Source organism: Chiloscyllium plagiosum, chromosome 2 (genome assembly GCF_004010195.1).
Source record: "Chiloscyllium plagiosum isolate BGI_BamShark_2017 chromosome 2, ASM401019v2, whole genome shotgun sequence".
NCBI classification, from domain to species: domain Eukaryota; kingdom Metazoa; phylum Chordata; class Chondrichthyes; order Orectolobiformes; family Hemiscylliidae; genus Chiloscyllium; species Chiloscyllium plagiosum.
In genome coordinates, this window is record NC_057711.1 from 138,997,963 (window position 1) to 139,020,683 (window position 22,721).

Sequence of the window (22,721 nt, forward strand, 5' to 3'; positions counted from 1 at the left end):
GTGCTGTTCCATTCATTATAAATTACAACACTTCTTTAGTGAATTGTGTACTTATACCAAAATTCCTGTTTTCTATTATTGGTTTTGACAATTATCAACCAACCAAAATGAACACCACCATTTATCACTCTTGAAAATAATTGGTAAATTATGGATCTGTTGGGCAAATTATTGATGTCTTTCTGTATTTTGGTGCCATTTCCTCTTTTTCACTTACACTTTCCATTTGGTGTGATCAACAGTTATGAACTAATTGTTGACTCTAAGTGATTGATGTAAACTGTGAACAACAGTGGTGTCACCATTACTACTTGTGGATGATCTCAACCCAAAATTATTATTGTAATGGATAAGACAGCAGTGCTTAGACAGCAACTTCAATTTTGAAATAAATTGGGGGTGAAGTTTCTCCTATTCAATAAACATGGTCATGTGTTTCAAATAAATTCAAAACTCTAAATGAAGCAAACCAAAGGCATTTCTCAGTTACAGAAAAAATGTTATGCTCTTCACGAGGTATTTTCTTGCTGTTTATCATTTAGTAAATCTGTTTTAAAAATTATTTTTAAAAATGAAATTCATTTCATTGAGTTCAAATGCATGGATGCAACTTAGTAAATATTATTTAAATGGAGGGTAACTGCAGAAATCTGCAATACAGAGGGATCTGAGTCCCTTTCTATATGAATCACAAAATGTTAGTAGATGGGCACACTAAGTAATTGGGAATGCAAATGGGACATGAGCCTTATGCTTCTCCTCCCCCCCCCCCCCCCCCCCCCAAAACCTTTGCTATAAAGTAGGGAAATATTCATACAACTGCACAGGACATTGGTGAGACCTCATTACATTTTGAAAGTTTGGGTAGTCTTTCTTGAGAAGGAATACATTTGCATTGGAAGCAGTTTGCAGAATGTACACTAAGCTGGTTCCTGGGTTAAGGCATTCTCTTGTGATGAAAAGTTGAGTAAATTGGGCCAATAGTCATTGAAATGTAGAAGAAGGAGAAGTGAACTTAATGAAACTGAGGGAGCTTAACAAGATCGATGTTGAGGGGATATCTCTCTTGTGGAAAAATCTAGAACGAAGGCACAGTTTTAAAAACATAAAGGTTCTCTCCTATTTAAGACAGATGAGGAATTTCTTCTGAGGGTCATTAGTCTTTAGAATTCTCTTCCACAAAGAACAGTGAAGACTGGTTCACTGAATTAATTCAGGGCTGAGTTTGACAGATTTTTGATCTATAAGGGAGTCTGGCGTTATGAGGGACTGGCAAAGCTACAATTATTAGCTATGACCTTATTGACGGATTAGTTTGGTTCAAAGGACCAAGTGCCTTCATCTCTTATGGAGGAATTGTGTATGTACATATAATGCCTAATCCCTTGCTGAACTGTCTCCCTTCTGGAAGCAGTTCCTCATGGTTTGGTATAATTTTAGACACTGGCAACCCTTTAGGGCATCCTGCATATAGCATTGAATCTAAAAGGCTATTACCTCTTAGAAAGAAAACAAAACAGTTGAGTTTGATCATGCCTTCTGAGTTTCCCAATAACACATTTCAGAAGGGAGCACTGGCTTGTACCAAGAATAAAATTTGTATACAGAGGAACCTCGATTATCCGAACAAGATAGCGAGGTCCCTGATGCTTAGCTAAACAGTGTTATCCGAACATTTGATTATCTGAACATTCAATTATCCAAACAAAATACTCCTTCCCATGTTGTTTGGATAATCGAGGTTCCTGTGTATTTTCAAAGGCTACATTTTCCTATTTGATTATGTCAATTGTTTCCTTCTCAGGCCATTAAATGCTGCTTAGCAGACCTCACGTTTAATATAGGCATGTGGACTCCGGATGCAGTACTGTGGCTTAGAGACACTGTGTTAAACTGCTGTGATTGCAGCATTAAGGTCAGTGTGGGATGATTGTGTTACTGAAAGACTGCCTTTTAATTTGATGTCAGTGATTTTTGTCTGAAAGACTTGGGTGTAATTGTGTTTTTTTTAAATATTTCCAGGTTGTGAAAGTTGATGAAGCTAAAGGACTAGTTCATATTTACTTATTTACTTCAAAGAATTTTCCTAATCCAGAGCGGAGCATTAATCATAAAATAACAAATGCAGATCTGTGGAAGCACAGGAAGGATGTTTACCTGAGTGTTGAACGGAATTCTACTACTAGCTTTCCAAGCAATAAGGGTGATGCAAATATTGCCTCAGAGTTTGACACTAAAAGCCCAGTTAAGGACTTTGGGATTGCATCTATCAAGATGATTGCCCCACACATTGTTCACAATGTGCTTCCTTCTCCATTTGTTCTGCCACAGCCTGGTGAGCACATGGATGTCTTCATTTCAGTTGCTTGTCATCCAGGGCACTTTGTTTTTCAGCCCTGGCAGGAACTGTACAAGCTAGAAGTTCTCATGGAAGAAATGGTTCTCTATTACAACAGTACTGAGTGGCAATCTGTGCCAATAGAAAAGAACAAAATATTTGTTGCCCAACTGGATAACAAGTAAGTTTATAAATAATTTACTGTAAGCTACCGTGAAGTACCAATATTAACAGCAAGTGCAGATATGTCTTTCCAATGCAGGTGGATGTACCAGACTCTTCTGGTTACTTAGCAAGATCTGATGCAACATTTACTGTTATGATCAATAGGTTCTTGAGTCTTCGTTACGTACCAGAATTTTTAAAAAAACACTTTGTTTTGAAAGTGACAAAGAGTACTTGGCTAACTCACTATTTCATTTCAAATAATTTGCACAAAACAGCAGATTTGACTTGTGTAAAAATAAACTTCATTATTTGTAGTGCAAAGTGTTTCTAAGATTTATGTTGAGGTGTGTTATAACAACTGCCTGGAAACCCTAAAAGTACCAGAGTTCCCTATGCACACACTGATGTGGGTTCATGTATTATCTGGCTTGGTACCTGTGTATTTATGCCTGAAAGCACAAAAGGATTGATTTAACAAGGAAGAATACGTAAGAAGCTGCAGGCTTGTTGTGATATATCTGTAAAAGTATAAATAGTACTCTCTAGAATAGTAGCATAGGTTAAGGTACTTCTTCACATGAGGAGTTTTTTGGTGACAAAGTGTCACTTTCACTTATCGTCTCCTATCTCATGGGAATGGTGCTACAAGGTGAAATTTTACTTCCAGAATTTAGCTGCACAATGTCACCTGCTATTTGAAGAAAATGCTACTTTGTTGGGGGTGACCTCCTTCGGTTCAGCTTAAGCTGAGCTCTCATCTATTTGTTCAATGAGTCTAAAAGATCCCATGTCATTATTTCAGAAGCAGCAAAGAGTCCCCTGGTATTCTGCCAAATATTCCACCCTCAACCAATGTCATCATAAAATAACAATTTAACAGTCTTTCATTTTATTTCCTGTTGTTCCTTGTAAATTGGCTACTATGTTCACTTCAGACAAGGATGCTCATCAAAAGTAATTCACTAGTTGTGAAACAGTTTGGGATAGCCTGTGTGTACCTGAAACTATTTACCTTCCATATAATGTTTACAATACTGATGTTACCAGTGGTTGTTTTTTCTTGCTGCTGTGCTACATCAGTCAAAATTACATATGTATAGGATCCAATTTCTATCGAGCTTAAGGTGTTAATTCATTTGGATCTTGACCTTACACCCTGCAGTTGAAGATTGCATGGCTTAATAACTTGTGATGGCACTACTGAACAGCAAATGCATTGAACATCTGTGTCGATATTGATTGCCAGTAGATTCATCTGGTCAAAATAATTCAGATTGTTACAATCTGAATTGAAGTCAAGAGTGACTTAGGAATGACTAAAACTGAATTTTGGGTTCATTGTAATGATTCTGAGTATCTTAGCTGTACAGATAAGGTTCAGTCTACAGTCTGTGTTTGTTTAATCTGGAACAATAATTGAGGTATAATATTGTAATGTTACAATACAGTAAATTAGTTACAGGTCTACATATCAACTAAAATAAGTGATTTTAAACATGATCCGTATACACAAATCCAACAATGCAGCCTGCTCTTCCCACTAGTATGTTGCCACCTTCCAAGTATCATCACCAGTAATTAGAAAAAAGATACAACTAAAAGCTGAATGTGAAACAATTATAACAATATTGCACGCAATTCTGGTCTCCTTCCTATTGGAAAGATGTTGTGAAACTTGAAAGGGTTCAGAAAGGATATTGCCGGGGTTGGAGGATTTGAACCACAGGGAGAGGTTGAATAGGCTGGGCTGTTTTCCCCTGGAGCATCAGAGGCTGACGGGTGACCTTATAGAGGATTATAAAATCATGAGGGGCATGGATAGGATAAATAGACAAGGTCTTTTCCCTGGGGTGGGGGAGTCCAGAAGTAGAGGGCATAGGTTTAGGGTGAGAGGGGGAAGATATAAAAGAGACCTGAGGGGAATTTTTTTCAGGCAGAGGGTGGTACATCTATGGAATGAACTGCCAGAGGAGGTGGAGGCTGGTACAATTGCAACATTTAAGAGGCATTTGGATGGGTATATGAATAGGAAGGGTTTGGAGGGATATGGGCCAGGTGCTGGCAGGTGGGACTAGATTGGGTTGGGATATCTGGTCGGCATGGACGGGTTGAGCCGAAGGGTCTGTTTCCATACTGTACATCTCTATGACTCTAATAGATGAATTAAAAACTCAGAAATTAGTAAGTGTAACCTAATAGCCAGCATGAAGACATAATTGCACAGTTATCAATACTGAGAACTAATAATCCATGGAGATTTAAAGAGATGGACCCTGGTAACAAAAATTTGATCCACTATGTCAATTTCGACCCAAAAGGAGTGGTTCACCCTAATCTATCTTTTCAGCTTTTGTCCGTATTCTGTGGGTTGCACTGTTCAAGGGGCATACCCCAAGAATCTCTTAAATGCAGTGAGGGATTCTACCTCTATCACCCATTCAAGCAGTGAGTCTCAGATCTCCTACCACTTTTCTGGGTGAAAACATTTCTAGTACATCCCTATAAGACTATAGCCACGCACAAGCCACCAGTTCCTCCATGGGTGATGAACAAATCATCTCTTTTAAATTATAGCACATGCTTACTGTGTTTTTAAAAAAAAATGTAGATGCCATGTACTTAACTCACCATGCATTTCAAAATAGATTAACTGAAGCATTGCCTCAACTTTTGCCAACTATTCAATGCCCAAATTTTATTCACCTGTTAGCTAATAGGCCCTTCAACTCTGTTCAGGCCTCCTATATTTTGGAAATCTTCTAAACTTGAATTAAACTTCACTTCAGTCCTCCTGTTGGAAAGAAAACAACCCTAGCCCATTCAAACCTTACTCATGGATAAAGTCTCCATTCCTGACAATGTCCTGAAATTTCCTTGCTATCTTCTGTCATGTGATCACATCTTTCCTGTAATTTCCCTGCTCTTGTATTTTGCATTTTGATTAATAAATAAAAATGCCCTGCCATATCCAGATTATCCAGTTGTCGTGCTACCTTTACCAATCTACAGATTTGAAACATAAGCTCTTCCATTTACCCACACTCCTTCATGCCCCTATTTTTAATGAAAATTCTTTTATTAGGATTGCTATCCCCAAATATTTTACTCACACTTCTACAGGTTAAATACAATTTCTCAATTTTCTCATAGCCAACCATCAATTGATGTCTACCTGCAAATGGCAGCTTTCTTTCTCACTCTCAACCTTCCAAGAAATTTAAGTATCGCGTACCAACTTCTTAATTATGTCCCAAACTCTAGCATCTGAATTATTGATCAATGTGTACTTTGAAAAGCAAGACACGTAGTATCTTGCTTTTTGGCTGAGGATCCTGGGATTATATTCATTGTAGTTTAGAAGATTAAGGGGAGATCTAATAGAAACTTGCAAGATAATACATGGCTTGGAGAGGGTGGACGCTAGGAAATTGTTTCTGTTAGGCGAGGAGACTAGGACCCGTGGACTCAGCCTTAGAATTAGACGGGGTAAATTCAGAACAGAAATGCGGAGACATTTCTTCAGCCAGAGAGTGGTGGGCCTGTGGAATTCATTGCCACAGAGTGCAGTGGAGGCTGGGACGCTAAATGTCTTCAAGGCAGAAATTGATAAATTCTTGATGTCGCAAGGAATTAAGGGCTATGGGGAGAATGCGGGTAAGTGGAGTTGAAATGCCCATCAGCCATGATTGAATGGCGGAGTGGACTCGATGAGCCGAATGGCCTTACTTCCGCTCCTATGTCTTATGGTCTTATAAACCTGCAGGACTTCATTGCAAACAACCTGACAGTCACAAAGTACCCATGTACCCTTAACTCTTCTTGCTTGTGAGTCAAATTTGGATCCAACTTGTTGCTTGTCCTCTAATGCTATGGTCTTTACCAACCCACCTGCTATGTGAGATCTTGTTGAAAGTATCAATATGCTGTTTCAAATGTGCTACCCTTATTGATTTTTCTCAAATTTTTAATCCTAATAGTCAGATCCAATCTTCCTTCATTCCTGATAAAGGGCTTTTGCCTGAAATGATCCTCTGATACTGCCTGACCTGCTGTGCTTTTCCAGCACCACTCTAATCTGGACTCAGATACAATCTTCCCCCTAAGAAATTGCTGACTGCCCATGATAATTCATGCCTTTCCAAGTGATGATTTATACTTTTCTTAAAATGTTCAAGTAGTTTTCCCACCTCCAGCATTAGGCTGACTGGCCTAAAAAGTATTCTGTTTCTCTTCCTTTCTTTGTAAATAGTGGAACAATGTTAGGAGTCCTCTGGTACCATACCTGTAGCCCTGGAGGTTTCAGGGAATGACAGTCAGAATCCCTAATTCCTCCCATGTACCTCTAACTCTGCTAGGTCTGGAAATGTAGCCATACTTTCAGATACAAAGGCCTGATTTCTCTCCTTTCACTGCTTTGCTATCATTTCATTCTCCTGTACCAATGACACTGTCTGCGCTCGCGCTCTCTTTTGTGAAAACAGACACAAAATATGTAATAAGAACCATGCCTATATTTCTGCCTTCACATTCAAGTAACCTTTCTGGTGTCTGATCAACCTTACTCTTTTTCTTCAGTTAATCTCTTGCACTATTAGTATTTATAAAACAACATTGGATTTTACTTGGTTTTACTTAGCCGTATTTTTTGTGCCTCCTCTTTCCTAACTTCCTTTTTACCTTCATCCTGCATTTTTTACAGCCCCAGGCTCTCGGCAGTATGGGCTCTCTGTGTCTAACATAAGGCTTGCCTTTGTTTTTGCCTTCCTCTCTGCTATTTGTCATCCATTGAGGTGTAGATTTGTTTTTCTTACAACATACTTGTTTAGAGCCTCCAATCCTTGAATGCCTTATACTGCTATGACACTTCATTTACCATCACATTTCTAGTCCATGTTTTCCAAATCAAATCACAGCTTAGTATAATTCGCCTTTTTCAATTTCAAGCATTTGCTTTGCTCCATGGATTGGTGGTAGATTGGAATGTGGAGTTGGGGGCTGTGATTGTTTTGGTGGGAGCAGGCTCATGACACAAGCACAAGTAGGACATTGATCCTTTCATGTCTGGCCCACCGTTCTTCTCAGATCATGGCTGATTTGGCCTAGGAATCAACTCCTCGATATTTAAAATATGTAACTACCTTCTCTTTAAATACTCCGGTGATCCAACATCCACAACTCTCTAGAGTTGAAAATTTCAGATATTTGCTACATACTGAGAGAAAAAATTCCTTCACGCTTAAAAATGTTGGTATTTTGGAGGTGGTGGTGCTGGGCGGCTTAAAACACATCAAGGTGGATAAATCCCTCACCTGATCAGGTGGAACCTTTAGGGGAAGCAAGGGAAGAAATTGCTGGGCCCCTTGCTGAGATATTTGTATCATCAATAGACATAGGCACGGTGTCAAAGACTGGAGGTTGGCAAACGTGGTGCCACTATTTAAGAAAGGTGGTAAGGACAATCCAGGGAACTATAGACCAGTGAGGCTGACATTGGTTATGGGCAAGTGTTCGGAGGGAATCCAGAGGGACAGGATTTACATGTATTTGGAATGGCAAGGGCTAATTAGAGATAGTCAGCATGACTTTGTGCATGGGAAATCATGTTTCATGAACTTGATTGAATTTTTTGAAGAAGTAACTAAGAGGATTGAGCGGTGGATGTGATCTATATGGACTTCGCTAAGGCATTCAACAAGGTTCCCCATGTTAGACTGGTTAGCACTGTTAGATCACACAGAATACAGGGTGAATAAGCCATTTGGATACAGAAGTGGCTCTGAGGTAGAAGGTGATGGTGGAGGGTTGCTCTTCAGACTGGAGGCCTGTTACCAGTGGTGTGTGACAAGGATCGGTGCTGGGTCCCTGCTTTTTCTCATTGATTTAAATGATTCTAATGTGAACATAGTGGGTATAGTTAGTAGGTTTGCAGATGACACTAAAAGTAAAGGTGTAGTGGACAGTGAAGAAGGTTACCTTAGAGTACCACGGGATCTGGATCAGCTGTGCGAATGGACTGAGGAATGGCAAATGGAGTTTAGTTTAGATAAATGAGATGGTGCATTTTGGAAAGGCAAATCAGAACAGTATATATACACTTAGTGGTAAGATCCTGGGGAGTGTTGCTGAACAAAGAGACCTTGAGAGATTCATAGCTCCTTGCAAATGGAGTTGCAAGTAGATAGGGAAGGGAAGAAAGCGTTTGGTATGCTTGTCTTTATTGGTCAGTGCATTAAATATAAGAGTTGGGAGGTCATGTTGCTGCTGTACAGGACATTAGTTTGGCCACATTTGGAGTGTTGCATGCAATTCTGGTCTCGCTTCTATAGACAGGAGGTTGTGATACTGTAAAGGGTTCAGAAAAGATCTACAAGGATGTTGCCAGGGTTGGAGAGTTTTAGCTATAGGGAGATGCTGAATACATTGGGGCTATTTTCCTTGGAACATTGGAGGCTGAGGGGTGACCTTATAGAGAATTATAAAATCATGAGGGACATTTTCTGTGGGGTGGGGGAATCCAAAATCCGAGGACATAGGTTGAGGGTGAGAGGGAAAAGATATAAAAGGGACTTCAGGGCAACGTTTTCATGCAGCGGGTGGTGCCTTTATGGAATGAGCTGCCAGAGGAAGTGGTGGAGGCTGGTACAATTGCATTTAATAAGCATCTGGATGAGTATATGAATACAAAGGGTTTAAAGGGATTTGAGCCAAATGCTGGCAAATGGGACTAGATTTATATAGGATATCTGGTCAGCATGGACAAGTTGGACTGAAGTGCTGCATACCTCTCTGACTCTGTCTCAATTTAAACATGTTCTCTTATTCTGTAACTCTGTCCCATGGTTTGAGATTCCCCCATGATTGGAAATATCACTTTAGCATCTTGTCAAGCCACCTCAATCCTGTATATTTCAATAAAATTACCCCTCATTCTTCTAAATTCTAATGAGTAAAGGTCTAACATGGTAAGCAATTTTTGACCAGTCAGCCCCCTCTCAGGAATCAGCTTAGTGAATCTCTTTTGAGCAGCCTACAATGCCAGTATATTCTTTCCTAATTACAAGTAACAAAACTACACACAGCAGTCCAGTTACAGACATTTGTAAGAAGACTTAACTATTTTTAATTTCCAATTCTTAGCAATAAAGACCAAAATTCCATTTGCCTTTTAATTATTTGCTGCACCTGCATGCTAACTTTTTGTTTCATGCACAAGAACACCCAGGTCCCTCTAAACTACAAATTTATGGAGTCTCTCTATTTAAATAAGTCAGCCTTTTGATTCTTCCTACCTCTCACTTTCCTACATTAAACTACATTTGAAGAGTTTTTGCCCACTTACTCCTCTTACTGATTTCTCATGTCCTCATCACATCTTGCCATTATCACATCATGCCCTCCCACTTATTTGTGCATCATCAGCATCATACTGTGCATCCTCCTCCAAGTCATATGGATAGTAAATAATTGAGTTCATCAGACTGATTCCTCTGGCGTTTTGAGCTGTCTTTCAATCCTAAAAAAGACCCATCACTCCTAACTCTGTCTTCTGAGTGTTAATGCTTTGGAAAGGATACAGAAAAGTTTTACCAGAATGTTGCTTGGTGTGGGGGATTTTAGCTATGAAGAAAGTTTGGATAGAATGGGTTTGTTTTCACTGGAACACAGGAGGTTGAGGGGTGACCTAATAGAAGTTTATAAGATTATTAATGGCATGGATAGAGTAGAAAGTATGAGTCTCTTTCCCCAGGGTGGAGGGGTCAGTTACTAGAGCACAGAGTTGCAAGGTGCGGGGAGAAGTTTTAAAGAGATATGTGAGGCAAGTTTTTAACACAAAGGGTAGTAAGTGCCTGGAACGTGTTGCCAGAGGGGGTAGTGGAAGCAGACACAATGGCAGCATTCAAGAAGCACATGGAATTTTACATGAATAGGAAGGGGACAAAGGGATACGGATCCGATAAGTGTAGCCAGTTTTCATATGGAAGTGTAAAATGTGGCAGCGCAGGCTTGGAGGACCGAAGGGCCTGTTCCTGTGCTGTATTATTCTTTGTTCTTTGTTAATCCTCAATCCATGCCAATGCATTATCCTCAATACCATGAGCTCCTATTTTGTTCAGTAATCTTTAATGTGGCACCTTATTAAATGCCTTTCAGAAATACAAACACATTACATCTACTTGTTCTCCTTTACTGGCTCTGCTTGTTATCTCCTTATAGAACTCCAGCAAATTTTTCAAGCACAATTTCCCTTTCACAAAACCATATTCACTCTAATTTTGTTAAGCTTTTATAAATGTCCTGCTATTTCATCCTTAATACTGGATTCTAGCATTTTCCCAGTGATAGATGTTGGGTTAACCAGCCTATAGTTTCCTGCTTTCCATTTGGTGGGCGGCACGGTGGCACAGTGGTTAGCACTGCTGCCTCACAGCGCCAGAGACCCGGGTTCAATTCCCGCCTCAGGCGACTGACTGTGTGGAGTTTGCACGTTCTCCCCGTGTCTGCGTGGGTTTCCTCCGGGTGCTCCGGTTTCCTCCCACAGTCCAAAGATGTGCAGGTCAGGTGAATTGGCCATGCTAAATTGCCCGTAGTGTTAGGTAAGGGGTAAATGTAGGAGTATGGGTGGGTTGCGCTTCGGAGGGGCAGTGTGGACTTGTTGGGCCGAAGGGCCTGTTTCCACACTGTAAGTAATCTAATCTAAGCTAATTTAATTTCCCTCCCAGCTTGAATAGTAGTGTCATATTAGCAGTTTTCCAATCTGCTGGAACTATCCCAGAATCCAGTGATCTATGGAATATTTCGACCAGTGCCCATTATTTCTGCAGCCACTTGCTTTAAAACCGTAGGATGGAGGCAATCAGGTCCTAACGACGTGTCTGCTGTTAGTTTGTCAAATATTTTGTTCCTCACTTTTAAAGACTGTTGCATGATATTTCCTGCTATTGATTATCTGATAACTTGGGATTGCAATGTCCTCCACTGTGAAAATTGACGCATAACATTGATTTGTTATCTGCTACCTCCCTGTTCCCTGTTGTTAATCACCTAGTCACATTCTCCAAGGGTCCCTTTCTCACTTTAGCTACTCTTTTATTTCATACACCCATGGGAGTGCTTGCAGTTTTTATATTTCTAATGTACTTTCATAATCATTGTTTTTCTCTTCTTATTGTCTTTTTCATCATCCACTGATGGCTTCTACAAGTTTACAGTCTTCTGGTCTTGACCTTTGTGCCTAATTTTCAATTGGATATTCTCCTTGACTGCCTTTGTTAATCATAGTTGGTTTACCTTTCTTGTCCGATCATCATTTTTTCACTGAGAGTTAAGAAATATTCTGTTTAAACGTCTGCCACAGCTCAGCCATTGGCCTTTTCCTTCGCATGTTTTCCCAGCATGCTTTAGACACCTCTTCCTTCATAACTATGTAATTGGCCTTATTTAGGTTGAGGACACTGGTTTGCAACCTAGAACCACTCTTCCTTAAGATGAATTTAGATTCTACCATGCTGTGACTACTGCCCCAAGAGGATTCTTAGCTATGAGATCTCAATCTTAATCCTATCTCATTACTCGGTCTAAAGTAGTCTGTTCCCATGTAGGTTGTGCAGTTGTTCTAAATCAATCCCTGATTTACTATTTTAAAGAAAAATTCTTCCATGTTATGCTTTGTCCAGTCAATGTGCAGATTAAACTCACCCACGACAGTTGTAATGCGTTGTTACATGTCTCCATTATTTATTGATTTATACTTTGTCCTCCAGTGAGACATCTCTTCAAGGCTGATAGACATTTTTCTACCCATGGGATCTTTCCCTTGCTAGTCCTTGTGTCCAAATTGATTCCACGTCATGATCAATTGTGCCAACATCACCACCCAGCACTTCACTGATTCCCTCCTTTACTAACAATGCGACTGACTATTGTTATCCTCCTTACCTACTACTCTTAATTTGATTAGATTAGATTATTTACAGTGTGGAAACAGGCCCTTCGGCCCAACAAGTTCACACTGACCCTCCGAAGAGCAACCCACCCAGACCCATTCCCCTACATCTATCCCTTCACCTAACACTACGGGCAATTAAGCATTCACCTAACCTGCACATTTTTGGACTGTGGGAGGAAACCAGAGCACCTGGAGTAAACCCACGCAGATGCGGGAAGAATATGCGCACACATTCAAACTCCACACAGACAGTTCCCTGAGGCAGAAATTGAACCTGGGTCTCTGGCGCTGTGAGGCAGCAGTGCTAACCACTGTGCCACCGTGCCGCCCATGGCGGTGATAATGAAGCTATGGTCACTACAATCTGCCATTGAGACCTTGCAGCTGTTCAGCATCATTCCCTAAAACCCAGCCCCTTCTCCTCTCGAGACAACTAACCAAAAGAAATTTGTCCTGAATGTGCTTTTAGAATTGAGTCTCTTTTACATTTTACACTGATTGTAGCCTAGTATATGTTTGAACTCACATCTGTTGTAATGTTATAACTGGTATATAGAAGTATTCAAGAAAATGTAAATAGGACTGTTTGATATTTCTCCTGGGTTACTTGGAACAGTGTTCAAGATATTAATCAAGATATTGTCAGAAGACTCCACAAAGTAATCCTCAATGATTGGAATTAATGTATGCATTGAAATTTTCAGATCTACTGCTGTTTTTATAAATAACTTTGTAAACTTACTTGTGAATAACTTTTTTGTAATTGTAGATGGTACCGTGTATTGGTGAAAGGAATACTTACAAATGGTTTGGTGTCAGTGTATCAATTGGACTATGGTCGACATGAACTAGTGAGTTGTAGGAAAGTTCAGATGCTGGTACAACAATTCCGTCAATTGCCTTTCCAAGCCATTACAGCACAGTTAGCAGGTGAGTTAACCAAGCAGAAGTTCAACTCTAATGAAATGGATATGATTAGATTAGATTCCTACAGTGTAGAAACAGGCCCTTCGGCCCAACAAGTCCACATCCTCCAAAGAGCAACCCACCCAGACCCATTCCCCTACATTCACCCCTGACTAATGCACCTAACACTACAGGCAATTAGCATGGCAAATTCACCTAACCTTCACACTTTTGGACTGTGGGAGGAAACCGGAGCACCCGGAGGAAACCCACGCAGACACGAGGAGAATGTCCCGAGGCAGGAATTGTACTCTGGTCCCTGGCGCTGTGAGGCAGCAGTGCTAACCACTGAGCCACTGTGTCGCCCCTTAGAATGCTGCAAAAAAAAAATCATTTAATAATTATAAGCAATGATATCCTGTCAGTTTCAGGGTAGATATCCTTTTCGTTGATGAAACACATCCCATGTAGTGATGGCCTAGTGGGATTAACATGGGGCTGTTAATCCAGGGTTCCAGGTAATGTTCTGGTGACCTGGGTTCAAATCTTGCTGTGGCATTTGATGGAATTTGAATTTCATGAAAGCGAAAACCCATCTGGTTCACTAATGTCCTATAGGGAGGGAAACGGCCATCCTTACCCAGTCTGTCCAACGCACTCTGGACAATTAGAGATGGGCAATAACTGCTGGCGGAGTCAGTGACACTGATATCCCATGAATGAATAAAAAAAAATTCAATGCAAGTTGAGCGCTTTGAGGACGCTACTTGATTTGAAAAAAAATTAAAATACTTCAAACCAATTAGGCGGCACAGTGGCTCAATGGTTAGCACAGTAACCTTACAGCGCCAGGGACCCAGGTTTGATTCCAGCCTCAGGCCACTGTCTGTGCAGAGTTTGCACATTCTCCCCATGTCTGCGTGGGTTTCCTCTGGGTACTCCGGTTTCCTCCCACAATCCAAAGATGCGCAGGTCAGATGAATTGGCCATGCTAAATTGCTCATAATGTTTTCGGTGCATTAGTCAGAGGGAAATGGGTCTGAGTGGGTTACTCTTCATAGGGTCGGTGTGGACTTGTTGGGCCAAAGGGTCTGTTTCTACACTGTAGGGATTCTAATCTAATTTTGTTTTCAGATAGTTTTGAATTAGGATGGTTAGCATTTACGAAAGTTTTATATGGTCTTTATTTGTTCTACATATGAAATTTGATACTTTTTTAACTGAACAGTTTAAATATAAATTGCCATTTGATTAACATATTATTAGTTGAATGTAAATAAACTGTTCAAATAAATGGAGATTATCATTCAAAAGTGCCATGGTACTGATATAAATTGTCACTGGTTTCCATACTATCTATTACCCAAGAAAACATAATTTTATGTTCTGAAGAAAGCAAAAGTGATATGAGTTTGACTTTAAATCCAAAGACAATTTAAAGGTTTTAAAAACTGCTTAAGACTCACTCATATTTGAATGTCCTCTGAACTCGTAGTGAAGATGTCTCAATTATTCCTCCATCTTATGTTTTGTCAACTGATTACAGAATTTAATAACATTAAAATAAATTAATCTACAAGTATAATACATACATTTGGAAGCGGCTGGGAGTAATGAGTTTGAAATTGTATTTGTTACATTTTTCCATGATAGCTGCATTTGGGAAATAATATTCTGGTCTATATGGGGATCATTAAGTTCCTCCATTATTACTAATCTATTTGCACTTTTTCGTATGTCTCCTTCAAATTCTCTCATCAATATCTTTCCCACTAAGTAATAGCATTTACAATACACCCAGTAGCATCTATCACTGGGTGGTTCCTAACAATACTATATTCCACCTCTTGATCTCATCCCCCTCCAGGTTAACTTAAACTCTCCCAATAGCCCAAGCATACCACACTACAAGAATATTTGGCCTGCTCTGTAATCCTACCTCTAACCCTCATCCAGTCTCTATTGGCTTGCAGTCCCTCAGTGACCCAGTGTCTCAAGAATTTAAAGCTTTTCTGCCTGCACCTTCTGTCCATCTATTTTACCAACTGCATTCATCTATTTTATCCTTACTTGTGGCACTGCAAGCAATCCCAAGATTACTACCTTTGAAATCATGATTTCTAGCTCTCCAGAACTACTTTGTAGGCCCTCATGCCACCTATCTATTATAGCCACTCAGTGACAGCCTTATTCCTGTCACAAAGGAGATACAATGCCTTACTGCAGTTCATATAGATCACATCTACTGCTCTGCCCTCATCAATCCTCTTTGTTACTTCTTCAAAAAACTCAATCAGATTTGTGAGACATGATTTCCCACACACAAACCATGTTGACTATCCCTAATCAGACCTTGCCTTTCCAAATACATGTACATCATGTCCCTCAGGATTCCCTCCAACAACTTGCCCACCACTGTCAGGCTCACTGGTGTATAATTCTCTGGCTTTTCCTTACCACCTTTCTTAGACAGTGACACCACATTAGCCAACCTCCAGTCTTCTGGCACCTCCCCTGTGACTATCAATGATATAAATATCTCAGCAAGAGGACCAGCAATCTCTTCCCCAGCTTCCCACAGACTTCTCGTGTACACCTGATCAGGTCCTGGAGATTTATCCACTCTCATGCGTTTCAAGTCATCTAGCATTTCCTCCTCTGTAATATGGACATTTTTCAAGATGTCACCATATATTTCCCTGCATTCTATATCTTCCGTGTCTTTTTTCACAGTAAACACTGATGCAAAATACTCATTTAGTATCTTCCCCCATCTCTTGTGGCTCCACACAAAGGCCGCCTTGCTGATCTATGAGAGGCCATATTCTCTCCCTAGTTACCCTTTTGACCTTAATGTATTTGTAAAAAACCTTTGGATTCTCCTTAACTCTATTTGTCAAAGCTTGATCAGATGGGTCAATGGGCTGAGAAGTGGCAGATGGAGTTTAATTCAGATAAATGCGAGGTGCTGCATTTTGGGAAAGCAAATCTTAGCAGGACTTATACACTTAATGGTATGGTCCTAGAGAGTGTTGCTGAACAAAGAGACCTTGGAGTGCAGGTTCATAGTTCATTGAAAGTAGAGTTGTAGGTAGATAGGATAGTGGAGAAGGCATTTGGTATGCTTTCCTTTATTGGTCAGAGTATTGAGTACAGGAGTTGGGAGGTTATGTTGGGACTGTATAGGACATAGGTTAGGTCACTTTTGGAACATTGCGTGTAATTCTGGTCTCCTTCCTATCGGAAGGATGTTATGAAGCTTGAAAGGGTTCAGAAAAGATTTTCAAGGACGTTGCCAGGGTTTTAGGATTTGAGCTATAGGGAGAGGTTGAATAGGCTGCAGCTGTTTTCCCTGGAGTGTCAGAGGCTGAGGGGCGACCTTAGAGGTTTATAAAATCATGAGGGGCATGGTTTTCCCTGGGGTGGCGGGAGTCCAGAATGAAAGGGCATATGTTTAGGGTCAGAGGGGAAAGATATATAAAAGATATATAAAGGACAACTTTTTCACACAGAGAGTAGTAGGTGTATGGAATGAGCTGCCAGAGGAAGTGGTGGAGGTGATTACAATTGCAACATTTAAGAGGCATTTGGATGGGTATATGAATAGGAAGGGTTTGGAGGGATATGGGCTGGGTGCTGGCAGGTGGGATTAGATTGGGTTGGAATATCTGTTCGGCATTGACGAGTTGGACCAAAGGGTCTGTTTCCATGCTGTACGTCTCAATGACTGTATACATCCCAGAAATTTCCCAGTCCTCTTGTACAGCTGAGCCATCAGAACAAAAATAAAGTCAAGAACTGCAGATGCTGGAAATCTGAAACAAAAACAGTTATTCCTGGAGAAATTCATCAGGTGTGACAGTATCTGTGAAGATAATGTAGAGTCCATGTTTCAAGTGCAGTGACCTTTCTGTTTCTCTTGCATTTTGTTTTGGTTCACAAATATTGAACCTGATTGGAGACTCAAATGCCTGGAAGGATCTCTGTCTGTTGGTTGTCCATTTTCCCCTTTCCCTGCATACCTGTTAACTATGGGTGACCACATCCAGAAACAGTGTGCACATAGTTCAGGAGTTGACTAAGCAGTGGAATTTTATTTTTTCCATTTTAAAGCTAACTAAACATTGCTGTTCAAAAGATATTCCGTAAACCATGGTATACAAGCTCTCGGAGAACATCTTCAACTAGTTAATCAGCTACATGGCTTAAACAGGTTCCTCTCCTTTCGCAGAGCTGACTTATTTTCAGTATAAATACATCTTTCTCTCAACGCTACATGTATGAAGCCAGGATTTGGGTAAGGTAGACTATAAGTTAATAGAATAAATACACTTCAATAGCACAAAGAGATAGCAGGACAAATGTTGCAAATGTTATGTTTGTACCTAGACACACTTTGGTTCAGAAGGCAGCCACACACCTTAGGTTAACATTTTCTGATTTGAGCAGTGGGCAGGGACTGGAAGTTGTGACTTTGAGTACGGTAGGTAAAAGGATCAAGAAGGTGAGAGTGGAAAAGGCACAGTCCTTGCAACTATTCAACAGGTTTGAGGTTTGAGCTCCCCTTACATCCATCTCCAGTCCTGAAGAAGGGTTACACCCGAAATGTTGTCTTCTCCACCTCCTGATGCTGCCTGGCTTGCTGTGTTCTTCCAGCCTCCTGCTTGTCTGTCTTGGATTCCAACATCTACAGTTTTTTTTGTCTCTAACAAAGGCTGGAGATGAGCTTGAAGTTTCAGGGGGAGGATGCAGTTGTCCATATAGATACCAACTGCCTAATAAGCTCTGGAAAGAGAGATTGCACAGGCAGTATGAGGAATTGGCACTGAATTGGAAGGCAGAACCTTAAAGGTAATAATCTCTGGATTGTAACCTCAGCCACATGCAAACTGTCATAGAATAAAGATTATATTGTTGAATGTATGGCCCTAAGACTGGCACTGGTGTAAGGGAAATGAGGTACATGAACAGCTGAGGTACCCTCCAGAATTTAGCATGTTGACTGTCCAATCCAGAGAATACCCGGTCTGTGATTACTTTCTGAAGCATGGTCTTCAGATTAGTCCTGTCAGAAGAGGGGCAGATTATCGGATACAGTTTTTTAAAAAGAAAAACCTGCTTTGTATGCAAATAATAGGAGGTTGTAGAACATTAGTTTAAGGAAGTGTTTCTTAACATATATGAAATGCAGGCCTTTTCTTTTATCTACTGGCTGTTTGAAATTTCATCCACGAAATATATGTATTGTGCATTTTTTTTTATGCAAACCAAATGAGCTTTACATTTGAACTAATATTTCCTGTGTATTTTGCAGGTGTCAAATGTGAACAGTGGTCGGAAGAAGCATCAATAGTTTTCCGTAACCATGTTGAGCGAAAGCCTCTTGTGGCCCAAATACAATCAGTTCATGGGAGTGCATATCCCTGGGATAGAAAAGTGGTGACTTACTTGGTGGACACATCCCTCCCAGACACAGATGTCTGGATACATGATCTGCTGACAGAGTACCTTGTAGAGCTGTCAAAAGTTGCATAATCATTGTTTACCTTAACAACATTTTAAAATAACTTTAACTTCTGACCATTAGCAATAACTGAAATGAGAGCACAATACTAATCTAGTTTGCTGTTATTTACAAGGTTTTCAAATAACTTGGGGATGGAATGTTAGTGATTCTAAAGAACCTCATGCTTTGTTTGTATAAAAAAGAACTTAACCAAATGACTCTTTTTGTCCACTTACCAATGTTTGGATTACCGTACTAAAGAGATTTGTTTATTGAAAATGTGCTATTGGTTTGCCACTTGCCTTTGCCATTGGCCATGTATTGAAGTGAAGGGTTGTGTAGGAATAATAAACTAATTAATCATTCTCATGGTTATTTGTATACTTACGCAAAGCTTAACTGTAAACAACAGTTCAAATACTATCTACCGTTTCATTTTAGTACTGGAATTTCATTTTCCAATAGCTGAATTAAGAAATATTTTTAAAGCAAGACTGTGTTATATTAAAAATAATTGAGATGCAATTAATTAGTAATAAAAAATCTATCAATCTGTACCTGAAATATAGTCAAAAGTTGAACTTCCACAGCCCAATGTGGAATTCCAAACGTTCACAGTCCTCTGTGTGAAAAATCTTCACCTCACCTCAGACCTAAGTAGCATCCACTTTTTAAAAATTTGTGCCCCAGGTTCTAGTCTGTCCAACCAGGAGAAACATCTTACTTCTGTTTCCCTTCTATCCTTTTACCTATTATGTAAGTTTCAGTGCGAGCAGTTGTCATTCTTTGAAACTCTCGAGAATTCAGGCCCAATCTTTCTTCATAGAACAATCCTGCTATCCCAGGAGCAAGTCTAGTGAACTTCTGTTGCACTCCTTTTATGGCAATTTTAACTTTGCTGAGATAAGACCAAAGCTGCTCTCAGTTCACCCTGGTGTGGTCTAACCAAACTTCTTCACCATCAAAGCAAGACTTCACTTCTCCTATACTTCTGTTTTTCCTACCTCACATTTTTCAACATTATATTCCATTTGCTGTCTCCTAACATATTCATTGTGTCTGAATCTTCCTAAAGCCTCCTTACATCTTCCTCACAGCACATGTTCCCACGTAGCTTTGTATCATCTGTAAATTTTGAAATGTTAGATTTGATCCCTAACTCTAATCATGTGAACAATTGAATCCCAAGTACTCATTCTTGCAGTACCCACTCATCACAACTGCTGCAAGAGGCAAAAAAAAGTTGACAGTTTGAAGATTAGAAATACTGAACAAAGGTACTCATCAATCAGCTGCTTTCCTGTACTCGTGATGTTTCACTGCTGTTGGTCTCAGTATAGGTAGGCCTCTCGATTCACACCTTATTTCCTCTCCCCCCTCACCTCTGGAGATTTTATTCCCTGGAGTAACCCTTTTACCCTGAATTCTCATGTTGACCCAAATTTCCAGTTCCTTATTTTATCTCAGTCTCACTTCAGTGAAGTTTCCCTCATTCTAAGTGTGCACTGTGTGTTCTTCTGTCCTACCATTTAGTCTTCAAAGTAAAGAGGTAACTTTATTTTCAACAAGTAAGGGGATCACCAAAGAAAGGGCATTTTGTTTTACTTAACTGTTGAACTCTGCCGATATAAATATCAAGTAGATAATGGAAAGTGTCAATTTTTGGAAAGATTTTGTTGCTATTGGGTCCATATATTACAAACTACAGAATCACCTATGAATGCACTATTCTGCTAGATTTTACCTAAAGGTTTTCATTACAGCAGAAGATGGCTACCACTCCCTTGCATCCAAAAGGAGGGTATGAGAAATATGCAGAGCTGATCTTTCAGCTATCACTTTGAAATTATTTAGAGCCACAGATGTACACTTAAATTGGAAAAATCCAAATGTGACTGCACTGTAACAATTTTGCATTGTAGCTTTGCATGTTTCTGAAGAGGTTTATAATTAGGATCTAGGAAGGAGAATAATACAGATAACACTAAGTCAGAAGTTGCAATAGCAATTTTTTTTACAAGCTATCAGCAATCTTTTAAAGTTGGTTAGATTGTGTTTACGTGCTCCAAAACACTCAGCCACTCACTGCCTCTCCTGACACGGCTGATCATCACTGGGCTGAGGAGCCTGTCTTTTTGACAGGAATGTATGTTTTTCACACCCAACACATGGAGGAAACTTTTTTTTACAGTTGACCATAGATTTTGATTTAAACCTTATATTCTCAAAAAGAAAGCCTGTTGACAAATGCATTAGTTTTAAAGTTGGAATTTTACTGTAAAATGGGGATCCAAACTAGTCGGTGAGACAGAAACTAGTTCATCTATCTTTTTGGATAGTTAATTATTTATTCAGTCTTGCAACTCCTTCCATGCATGAGTCCAACTGTTCCCTATTTATATCTAAGCAGTCAATTAATTAACTAATCAACCCCAATCAGCTACACAACTACATGCTATTTTAACAAAATGAAGCACCTCATTACAGTCATTTATTTATTTAAGCATCACATTTTATGCTGATTTGCTCATGTAAAGGTTGTACTATAATGCTACAACAGCATATCAGTCAGCACAGTACAAATACTGAAGCCAGATATCTAAAAGCTGACTTAAAACAGTGCCAGTTCCCTACAGTTACAAATGATATTTTCTTTAAGGACCATTAAAACTTTTTGCCTGGATTTTAACCATTTTATGTATTTAGTTTGTAACAAAACAATATCTACCTTGATTGTAACACTTTGCCATTGCATACATGCAATCTTTATTCCTATGCAGACAGATCTTCGTACAGCGAAACCATTTCAGATCAAATTAGTAAATAGGCTGATGTTTCCCATTTACACTGAATATAGTTTTTGATCTGTCTCATGTAGAAAAATAATAGAAAGCCAACAAGCTGTAATTTTGCAAGGGATTTGATAGCATTCTAAATCTGCAGATTTATGATCTGATTCAATTTCTTTTCAATTTTATATGTAGCTATATTTAGCAGAGCAGTTTGAAATTCTCCAAATTTTTAAACTCATGCTTGCTTGCAACTGGAGGGGATTTACGCACATGCTAGACAAATTTTAGACATTTTCTTTTGTATACAATGCTGTTGAGATTCAGAATTAATCCTACCCCCATGTCACAGTTCCATGATGTGAATAATACTTCAGAATTCCTAAATTGAAATTAGTGAGTTTTTCTATTTTCATTACATACAAAAAAGTTAGATTTTTAATGGATTGACACTAAAATAAAACAAATCACATGCTCCACTCTATAAGAAAGCCTGTGTTTACAGTACTGTTGACCATGCCCCTTACATAGCACCCTCTGAAGTTACCATCATTCCACCCCAACCATTGACCTCTGCTAATTCTGTTCCAAATCAAACCTCTTTTCTCCTTATGTGCTTAAGTTTCGCTTTTGCATTTCCACAAAACATTCTTTATTCAGTCAGACCATTGAACGGGTTACATGTTCTTTCGGCATCAGAATATCTGCTTAATTTTACCACACTGAAATTTACAGATTTAACAGAGGATATAATGTGTTTGGGTACAGTATATGTGACCTTTGCTAGGAAATTAATATTGAATTAAAGAGATTCAGACTAAATCAACAAGCAAATTTCATTCACGTTTAACAAGTAAATGAACAGTACAGTATATTAACAGCACTTAGAACAGTTATCAGCCTTTAGTATCAAAATAACGTTGCTGCTGTCTTGCCTCTCAATTTTCATCTTAGTAACATATGTCTACTTAATTATAAAATTGTTGATGTGAAGTCAGGTACAGCTATTTTCACCTACTAGTAAAATAACTGACTTCAAGTAGCCACACAAGTTGTCACACTATTTGT

The 22,721-nt window shown here is 39.4% G+C and overlaps 1 protein-coding gene across 2 annotated transcripts in view; it reads left to right on the forward strand.

Moving 5' to 3' along the window:
- The window catches only part of LOC122564384 (tudor domain-containing protein 7-like), a 123,672-nt gene extending 104,439 nt beyond the window's left edge, over positions 1–19,233 (forward strand). For both annotated transcript variants that reach the window (XM_043719169.1, XM_043719178.1), the window contains exons 14-17: positions 1,805–1,915; positions 2,023–2,519; positions 13,222–13,382; positions 18,673–19,233. In XM_043719169.1, coding sequence (XP_043575104.1) covers positions 1,805–1,915; positions 2,023–2,519; positions 13,222–13,382; positions 18,673–18,893 — 990 coding nt within the window. In that variant the 3' untranslated portion in view covers positions 18,894–19,233. The remainder of the gene's footprint in view (positions 1–1,804; positions 1,916–2,022; positions 2,520–13,221; positions 13,383–18,672) is intronic.
- Positions 19,234–22,721: the final 3,488 nt, after the last annotated feature.